At 48.8% G+C, this 20,006-nt stretch overlaps 1 protein-coding gene across 4 annotated transcripts in view; it reads left to right on the top strand.

Annotated features, from left to right (window-relative positions):
* The window catches only part of ASAP2 (ArfGAP with SH3 domain, ankyrin repeat and PH domain 2), a 158,276-nt gene that overhangs the window by 112,091 nt on the left and 26,179 nt on the right, over positions 1-20,006 (top strand). For all 4 annotated transcript variants that reach the window (XM_027556112.1, XM_027556113.1, XM_027556116.1 and 1 more), the window contains 5 exons: positions 1,835-1,922; positions 6,084-6,132; positions 6,210-6,376; positions 8,860-8,993; positions 19,540-19,634. In XM_027556112.1, the coding sequence (XP_027411913.1) occupies positions 1,835-1,922; positions 6,084-6,132; positions 6,210-6,376; positions 8,860-8,993; positions 19,540-19,634 (533 nt within the window). The remainder of the gene's footprint in view (positions 1-1,834; positions 1,923-6,083; positions 6,133-6,209; positions 6,377-8,859; positions 8,994-19,539; positions 19,635-20,006) is intronic.

Here is a 20,006-nt window from a genome sequence, read left to right as displayed (position 1 = left end):
AAGAACACTGGAGTGGCTTGCCATTTCCTTCTCCAATGCATGAAAGTGAAAGGTGAAAGTGAAGTCACTCGGTCGTGTCCGACTCTTCGCGACCCCATGGACTGCAGCCCACCAGGCTCCTCCGGGGTTTCCAGGCAAGAGTACTGGAGTGGGGTGCTATTGCCTTCTCCTAAAGTTCCTCCCTAGGAGAATTAAATGAGTGAGTTCTTTAAAATGCTTTCAACAGTGCCTGCCTCATATAAGCACATACGATAATAACCACAAGAACAACAGCAGCAACTGAGTAAAAGTATCTATTCTTATTCAAAATCATCTTCTCGTCCATGGAAGCGTTTCTACATTGACCATGGTCTGTCATCACCCCTCTAACCGCTCCTGTATCTAGATTCAGTGGACGCCAGCACTTGGAAGTAGTCCTGAGTGCACCTGAACGGTTGTGGGATCCCAAGAGGTAACACAGTAGACGGATACCTCTGGTTGCAGTTGTGGTGGTGTGGGCTCCTACTGTAGAAATATACCATTAGATCTCCCGGTTCCCGACGAGCCAGTTAACTCTCCTGATACAGATCTGAAACTGGGTTTATGGTGCTTGGGATTGTCAAGGTGTGCTGGATCAGGCCAAGCATAGAGTCCTGAAGCACGGATTTCTGATGACCCAGGGTATCTGTTGGGCATCTGCTGTGATGGACACCCCATGGTTTCCACGTGAGGGATGAGGGCAGCATGGCCATGACCAGGAGAGTCCAGTCCAACCCTGACTGTCCAGCTCCTGCTCACCCCTAAGTTCCTTTTATCAAACCCTTGTCACACTGCCGGGGTCAGTCCTGTTGGAATGGACACCCTCACTCAACTCCGAGCTCAATGGAGGTGGGTCTGTAAACGCTGGTCTGCCCAGGTGTGCATGTGTGTGAGTGTGTGTCTCGGTTAGTCCCACATCCAGGCGTCTGCCATTTCTTGCCTCATCTGGTGGCCTTTGGAAGGGTGAGTAAGAACGGCTGAACTCTGAGACATTTGACTCGGTCTCTGCTTTAGCAGCATGGTGGGTGGTAAGATAAGCCATTCCTATTGGGAGGTTTCTCCAAGATTTCCAAGGGCATTTTGCCATTCGGAATTATTTTTTTTCTGAAATTATCTTCTTATCCTCTGCCCTTTGCTTTCTGGGGACTAGGTATGATGTTTTTGAAATGGTAGTAAAGTAGTCATTTTTGCCACGTCTCTGACAAAAGGGTGCTGTGATCTCTTGTTACCATTGTGTGTGGAGTGGGGAGGGGATACATATGTGAATGAGGTGGGTTTTGTGGAAAGTTCAGTCACAGATGGCTGGCATTAAGGATCATGAATCTATCATCTGTCATTATTTCAGAAAGCCGGGGATATGATTTCGCTATTATGTTTGTGCCCTGAGATTATTCTCCCTGAAAGTGCTCAGGAAAATACTTTGAGGTCGCTAGAAGCTGATCTGGGAGCCCGTGTTCCCAGCTGATCAGGATGGAGTGCCTCTGGGCTTTGGCCAGGGAGCATTTTGATCTCAGGGAGCCCACTGCCCTTTGACCTCAAAGCTGGCCCAGCATCACGTGTCCCCCTACGCGGGTAGGGGTGTAGGCCCCCGAGTGTCCCTTGCAGGGAGGGGCAGCTGCCCCCTGGGAGCCGAGACCCAGGGACACCCTGCCAGGTGCCTGTGTCGTGACTTCCAGAGAAAGCCTGCCTTCTGGTCGCTGTTTCTGCAGCCCTGAGAGACCCTGTTCTCGCTGCATTTTGATGAGGAATGATGCTGTGGTTTCCCATTCCCTTCCACCCAGATCTGTTTTTGTTTTTTGTTTTTGTCTTTCAACAGGCTAACCGGCCTCCCGCAAAGCTTAACCTGTTAACCTGCCAAGTGAAAACCAACCCCGAGGAGAAGAAGTGTTTTGACCTAATTTCACGTAAGCTTCTTTCTCAGACACTCTGCTGCAGAGAAATTATTTTAAACTCTCGTCTAGGGCATCAACCCTATTTCAAACAGTGCATTTTGAAGAATTGGTTTTCATGGAGAAATGCCTTTTTTCCAGTGACAGCATCCTCTCTTTCCCCCTCTGGTGACTACAGTCAGCTTGCCGGTCTCTTGGGTTCAGGACATGAAGCTGCTCCACTCGGGGGCTCTGTAAACCCGCCACATCCTCTCCGGTTCCCAGGCCTCTGGTTTCCTCTTTGTAAACAAGGAGATTGTGCTACATCAACCCTCCAGCCTACAGTCCTTTCACTGTGAAAACAGGGCAACTCTGTCTTCAGAGCCCCTTTGACTTGGGGGATGTTAGAAACGCTGCCATACTGGTGTGATGCGGCCCCCAGGAGAGCCCTTGAGACCCCCCAGGTTGGAAATCAACTTGTTTTTCCACCATAGAATCAGTGTTTCTGTTCCTGCGTGCTGCTTGTTTTGGGGGCACACCCAGAAGAACCCCACAGACTGCTTCTTTGTGGCGTGAGGCCTCTCGACCTCCCCTGAAGATGAATGCTGTCTCATTAGCCTCAGTCTCTCCTCAGATCATACGGCTTTTAAAGACGTGTGTGGAGGTGTATTATTGATGCTGGGGAGTTTACTATGTAGTTTAATGCTCACAGCCCCTGGAACGATCAAGGGAGACAGGGCAAAGTGAGAAGACCCTGGCCTGATGAGCCTCCTGAGAGGCCGGGGAATCAGCCTCCTGACAGACCAGGGATCGGCCTCCGGCCTGACTCTGCCTGACTCTTCCTGCTGAGCAAGTTGCTGGGGGCATGCATCACTAAGATACCTTTGTTCTTTTAACACACATGGGTGGTGGGGAAACACAAGTCAAGCTACAGACGGGCAGCAAGGGTGCAGTTTTGAGTGTGGGTCCACCAAGCCCCCAGGAGCACCCATTCCTCCTGAGCCTCACCCTGCAAAGCCAGCTTGGCTCTCTCACCCAGAGAGCCCAGAAGAGGAACAGACGGACCACCGGCTTCAGCTGTTTCCCTGCAGGATCCTCCTTTACCCATCTTTCCCCTAGAGGGGGATTGCCGTGCTGATCAAGCTGTCTGTGAGCCTGGCTGCTCAAGGAGGACGTTCCTATGGCCAGGCCAGCCCTTCCGGGAGTGCGACCTACCCCCTTGCCCTAGATACCCTCTCCCCTCCCCCCCATTTATAAATCCAAGTCCTGAGCTGTTAGCCTCAGATCACGTGGTCCACTTGGTTGGGTTGGAGGTGCAGAAGCCAGAGATGGTCTGGGTCAGTCCCCTGAATGGGACGGACCCTCAGGGTCCACACAGAGGGCAGGTGGCCAGCTGGAGCCCGAGCCCGCAGTGGAGGAGCAGCCCAGCCCAGGACCCGGCGTAGCGGGGCGCCGACCGCATCCTCTTGCTCTTCTCCCTCTGGCCGAAGGTGCTAGAAACTATTCTTGGTGAAAGGCATCTTACTTAGTGTGCATGCCAGGGAATTCTTATTTGGCAATCTTCACGGACGTGGGTTGCTTTACACACACACACAGACACACACACACACACACCTTAATTTTCCTTGGGACACACACACACTCCTTGATTTTCCTCAGGACACACACACACACACACACACACACACACACACACACACCTTGATTTTCCTTGGGACACACACACACTCCTTGATTTTCCTCAGGACACACACACACACACACACACCTTGATTTTCCTTGGGACACACACACACTCCTTGATTTTCCTCGGGACACACACACACTCTCTCTCTCCTTGATCACACACACACAAACACTCACTTTCTCTCTCTCTCTCCCCTTGATCACACACACACACACTCACTTTCTCTCTTTCTCTCTCCTTGATCACACACACACACTCACTTTCTCTCTCTGTCTCGATCACACACACACACACACACTCACTTTCTCTCTCTCCTTGATCACACACACACACACTTTCTCTCTCTCTCTCTCTCTCCTTGATCACACACACACACACTTTCTCTCTCTCTCTCTCTCTCCTTGATCACACACACACTCACTTTCTCTCTCTCTCTCTCTCTCCCCTTGATCACACACACACACACACTCACTTTCTCTCTCTCTCCCCTTGATCACACACACACACACTCACTTTCTCTCTCTCTCCCCTTGATCACACACACACTCTCTCTCTCTCTCTCCTTGATCACACACACACACACTCACTTTCTCTCTTTCTCTCTCCTTGATCACATACACACACACTCACTTTCTCTCTCTCTCTCTCGATCACACACACACACACTCACTTTCTCTCTCTCTCTGTCTCTCCTTGATCACACACACACACTCACTTTCTCTCTCTCTCTCCTTGATCACACACACACACACACTCACTTTCTCTCTCTCTCCCCTTGATCACACACACACACACACTCACTTTCTCTCTCTCTCTCCCCCTCTCTCCCCTTGATTTTCCTCGGGGCCTGTGCCTGGTCTGACCGTGAAGTGACTTGGGGAGAATGGAGGGTGTTAGCCTGACGTCAGATTGGGGCCTCTGGACAACCTGCCATGGCCAGGGCTTCCCCAGGACCCGGGGTCTGCTTGGGGTGGGTGAGGCCCTGCACCCCATGTAGACTGGAGGCGGGGAAAGTGGCCTCTCCTCTCTTCCTAGCATCAGGCAGCGACGCCCCACTCGGCCACTAACATCTGCACTGCAGGATCAAGTTTATTTTTCTGAACTTGACACATTCTCTTAAACCCCTTTAATTTCCTCAGTAACGGGGGTGGGGGTGGGGTTTCCCCTGGGTGTCAGAAGAAAGGCAGGAGGAGGCTGGAACCTGGAGTCAGAAGACCTGGCGCACTCGTTCCTACCCCTTCACCTCTCATGGCCTCGGCCTCCTCTCGGCCAGCTCGCCAGAAGTCTCCTGAGGACTAACGTGCCTGCACGGGTGTAATAACAGCGGAGGCTGGGATGCCGTGTTTGCGCGCTTCAAGGGGCACAGATGTTTATTGTGAACCCAGAGTATAGGCACGAGTGTAATAACAGCGGAGGCTGGAAATGCCATGTTTGTGCACTTTGAGGGACACAGATGTGTATTGTGAACCCAGAGTATAGGCCCTGCCCGGCCCTGCCCTGCTGGCTACAGAACTTGGATCTCCCTCACCCCTTTTTCTTTCTTTTTTTGTGTTTTAAATTTAACTTTGTTTTTTATGTTGTTTCTGGACTGATTGTAGACAGAATTTCTGTATATCCCTTATCCAGCCCTCCTAATACTGACAGCTTAGTACAGAACTGCCTAATGCCATTAGCTAGTCACTCAGTCGTGTCCGCCTCTTTGCGACCCCATGGACTGTAGCCCACCATGCTCCTCTGTCCATGGGATTCTCCAGGCAAGAATACTGGGTGATCCCACTCCAGGGGATCTATCTTCCTGACCCAGGGATCAAACCTGCGTGTTCTGCATCTCAGGCAGATTCTTTACCATCTGAACCACCTCCAGGCCATGTCTGGAGCTGTGAAAACCAGGACGTTTGCATGGCTGCGATGCCTGTAACAGAGTCTTACTCACATTTCACCATTTCTTCTGTTAGTGTCCTTTTTCTGTTCTAGGGCTTCACATTGCTCCTGCTGTTTCGTCCTAGTCTGCTACAGCCTAGAGTGGTCCCGTATCTTTCCTCGTCTTTTGTTACTTTAATACTTTGAAAATTATTGATCAGCTTTTTGGTCACCTGACTCTAAGTTTGTGTTCCTCTGATGCTTTCCCACAACTGGACTGAGGTTACACATTTTGGGTGAAGGACCCAGAAAGCTTGTAAGATCCTTGCTTTAGAAAAGGCTTTTTTATACTATTCAAAGGGCCATAGCAATTGGGACCGACGCTGTAGCAAGTTAAAAAAAAAAAAAAGACTGGTTCTCTTTAGACTTGGAGGAACCGAGGCGGCTCGCTAATTTGCATCACAAAGCCACACTTTCAGAGCCAGGGCCTGCCAGCGAAGGGGTGGGAGTGCCTGATTGTACACAAATCTTTGACTTCCTAGCCGAGTTTAGACTCTTCCCGAGGTTAATTACAAACCACTTTCTTTTGGAATTGTGTGTGAATTACTGTCCAGGCTTACAGTTGACAAAAACCCCTCTTTGCCCTGCAGATGACAGGACGTACCACTTTCAAGCCGAGGACGAACCGGAATGTCAAATGTAAGTCACACAGCGGAGGAACCTGGGACGGGTCATTGTCCTTGGGATTTAACAGAGCGTCACTGTTACTTCTCTAGATGGATGTCTGTGCTGCAAAACAGCAAAGAAGAAGCTCTAAACAACGCATTTAAGGGAGATGACAACACGGGGGAAAATAACATCGTCCAGGAGCTGACCAAGGAGATCATCTCGGAGGTCCAGGGCATGACGGGCAACGACGTGTGCTGTGACTGCGGGGCGCCAGGTGACTCAGCGGCCCCCTCCCAGCCTGGGGGCTGTGGAACCTGGTCACGGATTTTCGCTGTCCTGTCACATGTCCGGTTCAGAGCAGCCCAGCCCAGCCCAGGCTTCTTGAACTGTGTGCAGACTGTGTGGAGAGAGGGTGCTTGCCTCACAGCCCTCAGGACAGGCCCCGGAGGGGAGAGAGCTGGAATTTATAAATGCTTTCTGAGAACTGAAAACGGAAGCACACAGCAAGGGTGAAGCTGGGGTCACCGGTCACTGTTGGCTGGAGGCTGCGGTTCCTTCCGGGGTTTGATCCATCCTCTCTTTGTACTACATCTGCGGCAGCTTTAAGCCACTGTCTAGCCAATAACCCTGGAAGAGCCACTGGCTTTGTCAGATGGCAGTTTTCCTGTTTGGAAAGTGAAGGGACCAGTCCAGACCCCTTCCAGCTGCCATGTTCTGTGAAATGAGGTTTTTATTTCTGAGTTTTGATAAAGCCTGCTGGGCTTCCTGGGTGGCACTAGCCATAAAGACCCTGCCTGCCAGTGTGGAGATGTAAGAGACGTGGGTTCGATCCCTGGGTCCAGAAGATCTGGAGGAGGGCATGGGAATCCACTCCAGTGTTCTTGCCTGGAGAACCCCATGGACAGAGGATGCTGGGGGTGACAGCGCATAGGATTCCAAAGAGTCAGACATGACTGGAGCAACTCTAACACTCACTGGGGTTTCATTTTTAATGGACAGAAATTATCATTGTAGATTTTAACAAACAGTACTTTAAAAGTTTAAAGAGTTGACTTACTCTTGTAATTCAGATGGAATGGTGTTGGTCAGGGGAGCTGCAGAGTAGTGTTTTCTGAATATTTGTAAAATGGGAAAGGTTGTGGCTTGGTTAGGATGGCCACTTACCTTCTCGTTCCTCTAGTTCTATGATGATTTTTATTGAAAACAAAGCAAAGATAGAGTGGACAGTTGAGACGTGCCATGGTGCGGGGCGGGGGGTTCCTGTTAGGTTGGAGGCTGTATTTGGGGGTAATTTGAAGAATTACCTCATGAGGCCTTGGGCCATTAATAACATGTCTTTGGCAGGAGATGAGGTGGGTAGCAAAAGTAGTAAATCGCACTTTTTTCTTAGATGAGGACATGTAGTACTTGGACTTATAACACTCTTATAAGAAAGAAAGAGCTACAACATTTTTGTTTTAAAATGCTAAGACAACGCTAAGACTATAAAGTATTAATAACCTACTTTAATATGACATGGCATATTAAAGCTTGTTACTAAGCATGACACAGTGGATACCAGCAGAATAGGTGCAGAAAAGTGGAAGCACAGGTGCCCAGAAGTGTTTCCAAACTCGGATAAAATTTTTATAACTTGAACATTTTAAAAATAACTTCACGATTCACATAACCAAGGTTGCGGTATTTACCTGCAATGAGTTTCTGAGGGCAAACAAGCAGTTCTAAAGAGAATTGAACTTCCGGGCTGTGCTCACGTGTTCAAGTGTATTTTATTTTGAATTCAGAGTTTTCCAGTAAACCTAGCATGCAGCAAACCTTTCTTGACTGCTTACTGCGGCACGTGGTTAGGACACTTTCGCGAATAAGTGAGCATGCAATGCGAGCTGGGCTTGAACCCGGCTAAAGGCAGGGCTGCGGTCTAACTCCGCAGCATCAAGCAAGGCCCCTGGCCTCTCTGAGCAAGATCATAAAGGCACTGGCCCTGTTTGCATCCAGATCCTCCTGTATGTGTTAAATGAGTTATTCAAGGAAAGCACCTGTAATTTCTAAAGCTCTTGTTACAGGTGGAGCTATTCCTACTGTAATTGCTTCAGCTCTGTGCTGAGCAGAGCTTGGCATCATCACATAGTAAGTGTTCTCTGCTGGCATCATTAGCATCTTTGACATACAAACATGTGATTTAAGACTGTCCCCCATGTGGCACTAGACTGTCCCCTTTGCTGATACAACCTGGTTGCTGGTGGGTGTGGTCTGTGTCCAGGGACCCATGACCGCTAGAGGGCACTGTGTCCTATTCTACACACAGCCCTGTCCCTTGGGAGTATTTATTCACTGAATGGAAGGATGGGCAGGTGGAGCTGTAGGAAGAAGGGGAATAGATATGTGCACGTGTGCACTGTGTGTGACTTGTGTGTGTACTTAGTTGCTTAGTTGTGCCCGAGTCTTTGCGACCCCATGGACTGAGCCCACCAGGCTTCTCTGTCCATGGGATTCTCCAGGCAATGGAGTGGGTTGCCATGCCCTCCTCCAGAGGATCTTCCCGACCCAGGAATCGAACCCAGGTCTCCCGCATTGCAGGCAGATTCTTTACCATCTGAGCCACCGGTGGTAACTAATGATGGATGAGGGTTCCCACTGCACCTAGGATCCCGCTGCATGGTGCATCAAAACTCCATGTTGAGTAGTAACTGTACAAGAACAAAGTTCTGACCCTGGCCCCTCCTCACAAGCTTTGGTGTTCCTCGCTGTCTTTGGCAGATCCTACGTGGCTCTCCACCAACCTGGGCATTCTGACCTGCATCGAGTGTTCCGGGATCCACAGAGAGCTGGGGGTCCACTACTCCAGGATGCAATCCCTGACGTTAGACGTGTTAGGAACATCTGAACTGCTGGTAAGCTTGAGGTCCTTGATTTTGGGATTTTGGAGTGAACACAGATGAGCTGAATGTGAGGTTTCCATTTTGGTCTTCTAAAATTCCCCTGGGCCTGGTAGCTGTTGATATTGCCAAGTACATTTGGGTAATTAGAAACTCACGGGTAATCCCTCCTCCTCAGCTACTAGAGGTTTAGGGTTGCAAAGCTTTATTCTTAAATGAATAAAATGGAAGTGAACTCATAAAGGAGCGTGAAGACTGGTGTGAGCGTTGGCAAAGTCCGATTCACCCCAGGCATTGAGAGGACACGGAGTCCAAAGTCCAGAGACAGGAAAGACTCCTTCTCCAGAGATGTCAGCCAGATTCTCCTGAGTCTGCGGACACTGCCTGGCTCGAGCCTCGGGTGGACTTTTTCTCTGCCCCTTATTGTTTGCCTTTTGGGAGAGATAATGATATTTGCTTCTACTGCCTGTATTTCTTTAAAAAACAAACAAACAAACAAAAAAACCTCTCATTCTTGGTTCAGCAATACACATAGCCATGCACTATAGATCACTATTAAGAGGTTGAAGCATTTTCTGTGAAGTGACTTTCAAAGCCTGGAGACTGTGGTCCCATCAGGGACCAAGTGCTTTGGGGACACCTAAAACATGAGCTCTTTGGAGTGTTTTCAAAGTCTGTAACTGCTGATTAGAAGGCAGTATTTGAAGTTCTTTGTTGAGATAGCCAAGCATTGGACAGTAAATATTAAGAGGATATTGATTACCATTGATTTTAATGTCAAGAGCAATAGTCTTGGCAGAAAATCAATTGCTGTGGTCAATAGACTCTCGAGGGGCCGTAAGTCTTATTGATGACCATTCTGGAACCAACGTGTCTGAACTTGTAATGCATTTTGAACTATCTTGTCAAACAAATCCTTCGTGTCTTTCCAAGGAATTCCTTTATAGTCTTGAAAGACAAAGCTGGGAGAAACTACAGTGGGTTCTGGTAGCCCAGTTAGTAGCATCACTGATTAACTGAAGTTTAAAACTAAGCTATATCCTTAGAGCCAAAGCAAAAAGAATACCCAGCTGTGGATGTGACTGGTGATAGAAGCAAGGTCCGATGCTGTATTGCATAGAGCAATATTGCATAGGAACCTGGAATGTCAGGTCCATGAATCAAGGCAAATTGGAAGTGGTCAAACAAGAGATGGCAAGAGTGAATGTCGACATTCTAGGAATCAGTGAACTCAAATGGACTGGAATGGGTGAATTTAACTCAAGATGACCATTATATCTACTACTGCGGGCAGGAATCCCTCAGAAGAAATGGAGTAGCCACCATGGTTAACAAAAGAGTCCGAAATGCAGTACTTGGATGCAATCTCAAAAACGACAGAATGATCTTTGTTCGTTTCCAAGACAAATCATTCAATATCACAGCAATCCAAGTCTATGCCCCAACCAGTAACACTGAAGAAGCTGAAGTTGAATGGTTCTATGAAGACCTACAAGACCTTTTAGAACTAACACCCAAAAAAGATGTCCTTTTCATTATAGGGGACTGGAATGCAAAAGTAGGAAGTCAAGAAACACCTGGAGTAACAGGCAAATTTGGCCTTGGAATATGGAATGAAGCAGGGCAAAGACTAATAGAGTTTTGCCAAGAAAATGCACTAGTCATAACAAACACCCTCTTCCAACAACACAAGAGAAGACTCTATACAGGGACATCACCAGATGGTCAACACCGAAATCAGATTGATTATATTCTTTGCAGCCAAAGATGGAGAAGCTCTATACAGTCAGCAAAAACAAGGCCAGGAGCTGACTGTGGCTCAGACCATGAATTGCTTATTGCCAAATTCAGACTTAAATTGAAGAAAGTAGGGAAAACCACTAGACCATTCAGGTATGACCTAAATCAAATCCCTTATGATTATACAGTGGAAGTGAGAAATAGAATTTAAGGGCCTAGATCTGATAGAGTGCCTGATGAGCTATGGAATGAGGTTCGTGACATCGTACAGGAGACAGGGATCAAGACCATCCCCGTGGAAAAGAAATGCAAAAAAGCAAAATGGCTGTCTGGGGAGGCCTTACAAATAGCTGTGAAAAGAAGAGAAGCGAAAAGCAAAGGAGAAAAGGAAAGATATAAACATCTGAATGCAGAGTTCCAAAGAATAGCAAGAAGAGATAAGAAAGCCTTCTTCAGCGATCAATGCAAAGAAATAGAGGAAAACAACAGAATGGGAAAGACTAGAGATCTCTTCAAGAAAATCAGAGATACCAAAGGAACATTTCATGCAAAGATGGGCCTGATAAAGGACAGAAATGGTATGGACCTAACAGAAGCAGAAGCTATTAAGAAGAAATGGCAAGAACACACAGAAGAACTGTACAAAAAAGATCTTCACGACCCAGATAATCATGATGGTGTGATCACTGACCTAGAGCCAGACATCCTGGAATGTGAAGTCAAGTGGGCCTTAGAAAGCATCACTATGAACAAAGCTAGTGGAGGTGATAGAATTCCAGTTGAGCTATTCCAAATCCTGAAAGATGATGCTGTGAAAGTACTGCACTCAATATGCCAGCAAATTTGGAAAACTCAGCAGTGGCCACAGGACTGGAAAAGGTCAGTTTTCATTTCGATCCCAAAGAAAGGCAATGCCAAAGAATGCTCAAACTACCGCACAATTGCACTCATCTCACACGCTAGTAAAGTAATGCTCAAAATTCTCCAAGCCAGGCTTCAGCAGTATGTGAACCTGAACTTCCTGATGTTCAAGCTGGTTTTAGAAAAGGCAGAGGAACCAGAGATCAAATTGCCAACATCCGCTGGATCATGGAAAAAGCAAGAGAGTTCCAGAAAAACATCTATTTCTGCTTTATTGACTATGCCAAAGCCTTTGACTGTGGGGATCACAATCAACTGTGGAAAATTCTGAAAGAGATGGGAATACCAGACCACCTGATCTGCCTCTTGAGAAATTTGTATGCAGATCAGGAAGCAACAGTTAGAACTGGACATGGAACAACAGACTGGTTCCAAATAGGAAAAGGAGTATGTCAAGGCTGTATACTGTCACCCTGTTTATTTAACTTCTATGCAGAGTACATCATGAGAAACGCTGGACTGGAAGAAACACAAGCTGGAATCAAGATTGCCGGGAGAAATATCAATAACCTCAGACATGCAGATGACACCATCCTTATGGCAGAAAGTGAAGAGGAACTCAAAAGCCTCTTGATGAAAGTGAAAGTGGAGAGTGAAAAAGTTGGCTTAAAGCTCAACATTCAGCAAATGAAGATCATGGCATCCGGTCCCATCACTTCATGGGAAATAGATGGGGAAACAGTGGAAACAGTGTCAGACTTTATTTTGGGGGGCTCCAAAATCACTGCAGATGGTGACTGCAGCCATGAAATTAAAAGATGCTTACTCCTTGGAAGGAAAGTTATGACCAATATGACCAATATGCTAGATAGCACATTGAAAAGCAGAGACATTACTTTGCCAACAAAGGTTCGTCTAGTCAAGGCTATGGTTTTTCCTGTGGTCATGTATGGATGTGAGAGTTGGACTGTGAAGAAGGCTGAGTGCCGAAGAATTGATGCTTTTGAACTGTGGTGTTGGAGAAGACTCTTGAGAGTCCCTTGGACTGCAAGGAGATCCAACAGGTCCATTCTGAAGGAGATCAGCCCTGGGATTTCTTTGGAAGGAATGATGCTGAAGCTGAAACTCCAGTACTTTGGCCACCTCATGCAAAGAGTTGACTCATTGAAAAAGACTGGTGCTAGGAGGGATTGGGGGCAAGAGGAGTAGGGGATGACAGAGGATGAGATGGCTGGATGGCATCACTGACTCGATGGACATGAGTCTGGGTGAACTCCGGGATTTGGTGATGGACAGGGAGGCCTGGCGTGCTGCGATTCATGGGGTTGCAAAGAGTCGGACACTACTGAGTGACTGATCTGATCTAATCTGATCCTTGGCAAGACCCAAGCAGTGTATTCTTTGTTACATGGTACGGTTATTGTTAATGTCATAATGCATACAGGCTGCATCATAGATCTGTGTATTCAGGCAGTGTCCTGGGTAACTGGAGACAGCGTAGACATGAAACCTTGGTAACTGGGGACAGCACAGACGTGAAACCCTCACGTGTATTTTCATTGAGCACTGCTAAACCAGGGTAGCTGCTATACAACCCTTTTTGTTGTTCAGCTACTCAGTCATGTCCAACTCTTTGCAACCTAGTGATTTAAAAAAGAAAAAGAAAAAAGAAACAGTGGGAAGTGTTAACTGGTTTACGTTGAGGTTTAATTGCTGGTTTTGCGTGCGGCACTTTGCAAAGCACTTTGTGTGTATTCGTTCATTTGCTCTTCAGCCCCGTGGCCTTGGTATATTATCCCCATTTTACAGAAGAGGAACTGAGGCTTAGAATGTTGTAACAAGCCCGAGGTTATGTGTTATCCACACACCAGGTCTGGAATGGGGGCCTCTTTAGTCAGAGCTCACACTCTTAACCCCCGAGGACTCACCCCATGGGGAGTGCATAAACCTCACTGCAGCCCCTCTGTATATCCCCCTCCCCATCCCTGACAGTGTCTACAGCCAGCTCTCTGGGGGGCAGAGACGTCCTGCTTTGTAGTCTGCTCAGTGACATGATGTAAACACTCCCACTGGGGCCGTTTTCAGGCCACCGTGTGAATCACTGAATGAGCCGTAAGAAAGAGATTTGGTCACACACACATAGTAAGCTCACCCCACAAGAACACTGTTGTTGCAAGTATCTTCAAAAACAGAATAGTAAGATGTAGGAAAATCAGAAGTGATGAGTTTTGCGGACTGTTTTGTTTTTAGTATGATTTTTATATTAAAGCCACGCCATACTGCTTTCAGGATCTTAGTTCCCTGACCAGGGATCAAACCTGGGTTCCCGGCAATGGAAAATGCGGAGTCCCAATTCCACTGGACCACCAGGGAATTCCTTAGTATAGTTTATTTGATCATGAGTTTATAGAATGTAATTTTTAATAATGACTGTTTAACAGCTGAGCTCGTATAAGCTGGTGGGAGCCTGATACCAGCACATCTGTTACACCTGCTTAAACACGTCTCAGAAATTTATCTGATGGTCTGCATGAGACTGTTGCCTACTGCAGAGGGAAGCGCCAAAGAGGGCTGGAAGGAAAATGTTTCCGTCTCAGTGAAAGGAGGAGGTGACTTCTGATCCCTGGCTCAGAGCTTCCTTCCTGTCTCTCAGAGCCTCATCTATGTAATCTCTCAGGCATTTATAATCTGACCAACTCAGCCATTATGGAGAAATCCAGGCAGAGGCCGCTTAACTGACAGCTGCAACTATTTCTGATGTCTAATCTCTGCCTAAACTCCCTTATCTAAGCCTCTTTGCCTCCGTGATTGTCAGAAAAACAAAGGGCAGAGGCCTGAATCACGTGGCATTTATTCCCACCCTGTCTTTGCCCTGAACTCTAGCCACTCGCAGGCAGGGGAGGTCTCCCCGCCTCTCATCCCAGCCGGGTTACTGCGGGAGTGACCCCACGCCCAGACCCTCACTCCGCAGGTGCAGAGTGTGTCAGGTGTTGGTAACACTTGTAAAGCATGAGAATTTCAAGCGTTTTTAAAGCACCCGGTTATTTTGTTTAGACAGATGCTGCCTGAACAAAAGATCTCCTGAAGGCTTGACTCACACATATCCTGTGTGTGAATGTATGTGTTTAGAATTCCACCTGGTACATAGTGAGAACTATCAAGTATCGTCATCTCCTCCTCCAGAAGGATTGGAACAAAATCCTCCCAGAAGAATGATCTGCGTGTCATAACGTGTGAATCCTCCAGCTGGACCGACTGCTTCCTTTGTGAGCTTTTCAGGTTCACAGAGCCGTGGTGTCAGGGTCCTGGGCTGGTGTGTTCATCGGAGTGTGTCGTCTTCTGGGGTTGCACATGGTAACTAGACTCTCTGAAAGAGATATGAGGGTAAACTGGAGGAGGACTTGTGGGCGTATCCGAGGCTGCAGCCTGCCCTGAGCCAGGGTCCCAGCCCCACACGGGGACTGCTGTGACATGAGACGGGGTTTCGAACAGCCTGATGGAGACAGCAGAGACATGAGCGGGCAGCTTCGTTTCCTGTCGGCATTGCGTTCGGAACAGACAGATGCTCACCCCGTAAAATGCCGCCCCTGTCCCCCCGAATGGCCTCAGCGTAGCCCTCATGATGGAAGTCTTTAATTCTGTCTAAATTGTCTTGCAAACAGCTTCCCCTGATGTGGTGCTTCACCATTTCTTTTTTAATTTGTTTTTGTTTCAAGCACGCTGGAGTCCCATGTTTACTGCTGCAGTGGTTTTAGCAGCATCCGTGAAGGTGGCTGGTTGGCAGTCATCTTTTCTTCCCTTTTCCTTCTCCTGGAATCACTTCTTATTCAGTGGAAGGAAATGGGTAATTGAAGTATTAATTTGGTTAGTTCAGGGAAGCTGTGCCATCTTAACTGGCGTGCACCAGCTTAATACCCTTAGATGTTAAAGCAACTCTGCTTTCAGAAGGCCTCCTGAAAAGCAAAGATTTTAAAAAGATAAATTTCCTCCTTAACACAGAAGATTATGATTTCAGCTCCAATTTTTAGATCCTTCATAGAACAGTATTGTTGGTATGAGACTCCTAGTTTCATATGATCAGTTTCACATTGTAAATGAAGTTACTAAAGAAAACTTCAGTGTTCTGTAATTGAATTTGAGTCAGTAATTTAAAGGCCTTCCCAGGTGATGCTAATGGTTAAGTATTCACCTGCCAATGTAGGAGACGTAGGGGACATGAGTTTGATCCCTGGGTTGGGAAGGTCCCCTGGAGAAGCGAATGGCAACCCACTCCAGTATTCTTGTTTGGAGAATCCCATGGGCAGAGGAGCCTGGCAGGCTATAGTCCATGGGGTCGCAAAGAGTCAGACACGACTGAAGCGACATAGCACGCATCCACAGTAATTTAAAAATCATCTAACATCAGAGAATGGGGTCAGAAACCCCAGGAGCCCACAATCCTGATTCAAGCCCGTTTTGTGACCTCATGCCTCCTTCTCCTGAGGTTGTTAACAAGCTATTAAATGCAAAGCAAATGAACTAACAGCTGGATCTGTGAGAGAGGTGAGAAGAAAACCCTCAGAAACTGAGAGCCTCCTTACAGATGACACTGCTGTTTCACTTGGGGCTGAAATGAAGCCGTTCAGGCTACAAAGAGCAACCGGAAGTGGCAGCGTCGGCCCCCGTTTACTGAGTGACTGTCATGCTCCAGACATCGTCCCAGGCCCTTTGTCTTATCTAGCCTGAACAAGAGCTCTGTTTTAAAAAGGTGGCTAAAAGGTTTATTCTTAAATCACAATTATGAACTTTTTAAAAACCACAAACCCTATCAGAAAAAATTGAGCACCAAAACCTAGAGCTGTGTGTAATGTATAGTTGCATTTGTCCCACTTACTAAGAAGTGTGTTGTATACTTCATAAAATATATCTAAAGTAGAAATTTTAAAGGCTCAGGAGAAACATACAGTTTTTCCCAGCATATTTTTTGTGCTCCCTTCTTTGGAAGCAGCAATTTAGAGCTCACTGCTCTTTCTTAGCTCTGCCTACAAGGGTCAAGTTCTTTCACTTTCCCAGAGCCTTTCTTGTCCATCTGTGTGCCATGGACTCCAAGCTTTCCAACCTTCTGGGACCTGAGGGGGCCCAGGAGATGACACCCCATTTTCCTGCGTTGATTTGGAACCGCTTGAGAGATTGAAGGTCCGATTCATTGTTGAAAATCGCTGCATCCGCTGACCTGGTTCCCACGTATGGGGGTAGCCGAAGCCCAGACTTGGACTCGGGGCCCAGGCGGGACCAGAGGGGCAGACCCACCCCTGCGCTGCGTCCTGGAGGTGTCCCAGGGGTGTCTGTCCTTCTGAGCCCCTCGGGCAGGGAGATCTTTTCTCTCACTGTCTACTCCTCTCCTCTGGGGCATAAGTACAGGAAGACAGAATGTCTCAGGAATGGTAACCTTCCACCTGGAAGCATGAAAACAGGGCACCAGAGGCTCCCCATCCTCACCCAAACTCTGGAAACCAGAACCTACAGCCCCTTTCTGGCTCAGGGGCCCGAGAGGGTAGGTGCCCCGGGTCTCCAGGAATGTGTGTCTCCCAGACCCTGTCCTCAGGTGCTTTGAACATCAGGGAGACGCAGTCCCAGGGCATGGGGTGGGGGGTGTGTCCAGTCCAGACCCCTGCTGTCCCACCATCCTGCTGTCTCCATTCCTGCATTGCTGGTTCAGCCCTTATCACAGGTCCCTTCCTTTGCTTTTTCGTTCACTGCTGTCTTGTTAGACTGATCCTCTTGGAACAGACCTAGAGCCCAGCCTGCCTGAGGCCCCATGTGTGTTCTGGCCATCCCTGAGGCTCACTTCCCTGACGACATGGCTTGTAAATGCCCTGGACCCCCCAGATCTGCTGGGGCCCCGTGTCCCCTCGACGAGGCCCCCTGTCCAGGGACAGTGCTCTGGGAGCAGAGGTCGTGTGGGTCAGGGCTGGTTAACCCGCCTTCCTGCTGCCCTGGCTCCTGCCCTATCCTGCCGGGCCCCCGTCTTCTTGACATGATGCTGCACCCTCCATCTGCAAACACTGTGCTTTGGCTCATGGTTCCAGAGGGTTCTCCGCAGGCTGGACCATCCACTAGGGCTTGGCGAGGCTGTGAGGTGGCCCATTGCCCGCGCTGGGCAGCTGTGACGCACAGCCATGGTGGCCCCCTGGACCAGCTGGCCCCTGTGAGCCAGCCAAGCCCAGCAGAAGGAAGGCAGTTCCCGATTCCCGGGAATCCTTCCTCCCCTTGCCCCCTCCCATCTGCCCACAGCCCACGGGCTCCCGGGTGCGGTGCAGGGGTTCATCCTGTCACCCCCCTGAAGGCGGCTGTGTTTGGCTGCGGGATGCTGTTCATGTTGCGTGGAGCGGTGGGGCCTTAGCAGGTGCCTGGCTGTAAACTGAGGCTCCGATACCAGGGTTCAGTCTAGATTCTCAGTACGCCACATCACCCACTGTGGCATGCTACTCTAATCTTCAGCTTTGTCTCCGGAGACAGAGCAATGAGGCACCTGGAGTTTTGCCACCATAGACCCTGGGCCAGGCTAGAGGCCCAGGCAGGGGCTCCTGAGAGCCTGGAGCTCAGGACACCCTGAACTTGGTTCACAAGGACTAGGAAGACGTAGGAAGCCTCCCCACCCCGATCATGAAGCTGGCATGTTTCTCTGTCCTTCGCACCCACCCCCCAAACGACCCCCTCTCCGTGTCGTGTGACCTGCCACCAGGAAGCGTGGCCTTCTCCAACCCAGACCCCTTGGCTGTTCCTTCAGCCGCGTCCCCTGAGAGGCTGTTTGGGCACAGCTTAACCTCCCAGAACATCCCCCTCACCTGTGTCCCTGTGGTTCACTGAGGGCAGGAGCCCCAGAAGCATCACTGCTCCCACTGTTGTTGTTTCCATTGTGAAAACAGGAAATGAAAATACTTGTTCGCTGCAAAGCACTGGGCCTGGTGTTCCCGTTCAGTTTCTTTGTTTCATTAGATGTTGGAGAACCCAGTCTCCATCGGGTGTTGAGCAGGGTGCTGGGGGTGGGATGAATAAGTCCCTGTTCCTAAGACCCCAGTCACCCGATTTGCACTGGGCCTGGTGTTCACATTCAGTTTCTTTGTTTCGCCAGATGTTGAAGAACCCTACCTCGGTCAGGTGCTCAGCTGGGTGCTGGGGGTGGGACAAATAAGTCCCTGCTCCTAAGACCCCAGTGACTCCGGATTTGCACATCCATTCAGGAGTGTGCCAAGTGCCACGCTGCTGGGGTGGCCTGGCTGCCACCAGCCATGGTGTTTACGGGGTACCCACCACATCCAGTACAGAGCCTGTGTCAGCGAGCAGTGATGAAACCTGCTCGTTTCTAACTAGGTCGGGGGGTTGATTGGCAAATGAGAACCTTACCTTGAAACAGACATGTTTTCAGTGCTTTGGTGTATTGAATGCTTTCATGTAAAATCCCATTTTATCATTATTTGCAGACTGGCAAGGTAGGTATCATCCCCATTTTTCTATTAAAAAAACCGAAGCTCAGGGAAGCCACCTTGCCTGTGGTCACAAAGCCAGTAAATAGAACCACGATTGAATGTGAATCTTGGCTTCCTGGCCCAGGTCCCCCCTCGCTGGCAGGAGTAAATGCTGTTACATCTCTCTCAGCTAGAGCGCAGGTTCTTCTTGGGGTGGGAGGTTGGGGAAAGAATAGAAACTTGAGTTGAGCCGAGTTCCTGCTCCTCCCCGTCCATGGAGGCTTTCTGTCCAGGGGACATTTTACGAGAGCCCTCCTCTGAAACAGGCATTCTTGTCTCTGGTTTTATGGGTACCTCTGGGGTTTGGGTTTTGTCCAACTTCATTAAAGGCAAACCACTTTATTGCTCTATTTCTTAGCGACCATTAAATAAATCATCAGCTGTGTGAGTAGTGTGGAGCGGTGGAAGGTATTAATAATTGAGTGCACTGAAACAGACTTTTGTTTTTGCAGCTTGCCAAGAATATCGGGAACGCAGGCTTCAATGAAATCATGGAGTGCTGTCTCCCCGCTGAGGACTCAGTCAAACCCAACCCGGGCAGCGACATGTACGTATGCGGCTGGCGGGTCTCGCTCGCTGAACTAAGGCTGGCTTGCCCCGGGCCCCCAGAGGCAGGGGGCTAACAAGTCTGGGTGTATCTACTGTTGCTTCTTCAAGGAAGAAATCAGCCTGCGTTGTGTATAAAGTCTCTGCAACCCTTCAGGGTGTTGAGGTAGAAATTTGATGTGGCAGTTTTTCTTAGAAGCCGTAGGCAAGCAGATTTCCCTGGGGGTTGGGGGGGGGAACACTGAGTGTCGCCCTCTGTGTGGGCACCGCCTTGCCTCTGTCTCAGGGCAGGGTCGTCGCCCTCCCACCTGAGTTCTCTCTGAATTCTGAGCTGCTGAGAGGGTGGGTTGTCATAGATACGTGGTTATGTCTG

Source organism: Bos indicus x Bos taurus, chromosome 11, assembly GCF_003369695.1.
Source record: "Bos indicus x Bos taurus breed Angus x Brahman F1 hybrid chromosome 11, Bos_hybrid_MaternalHap_v2.0, whole genome shotgun sequence".
Taxonomy (NCBI): Eukaryota; Metazoa; Chordata; class Mammalia; order Artiodactyla; family Bovidae; genus Bos; species Bos indicus x Bos taurus.
Note: the sequence above shows the minus strand (reverse complement) of the source record. Positions and strands in the feature narration are given on the sequence as shown.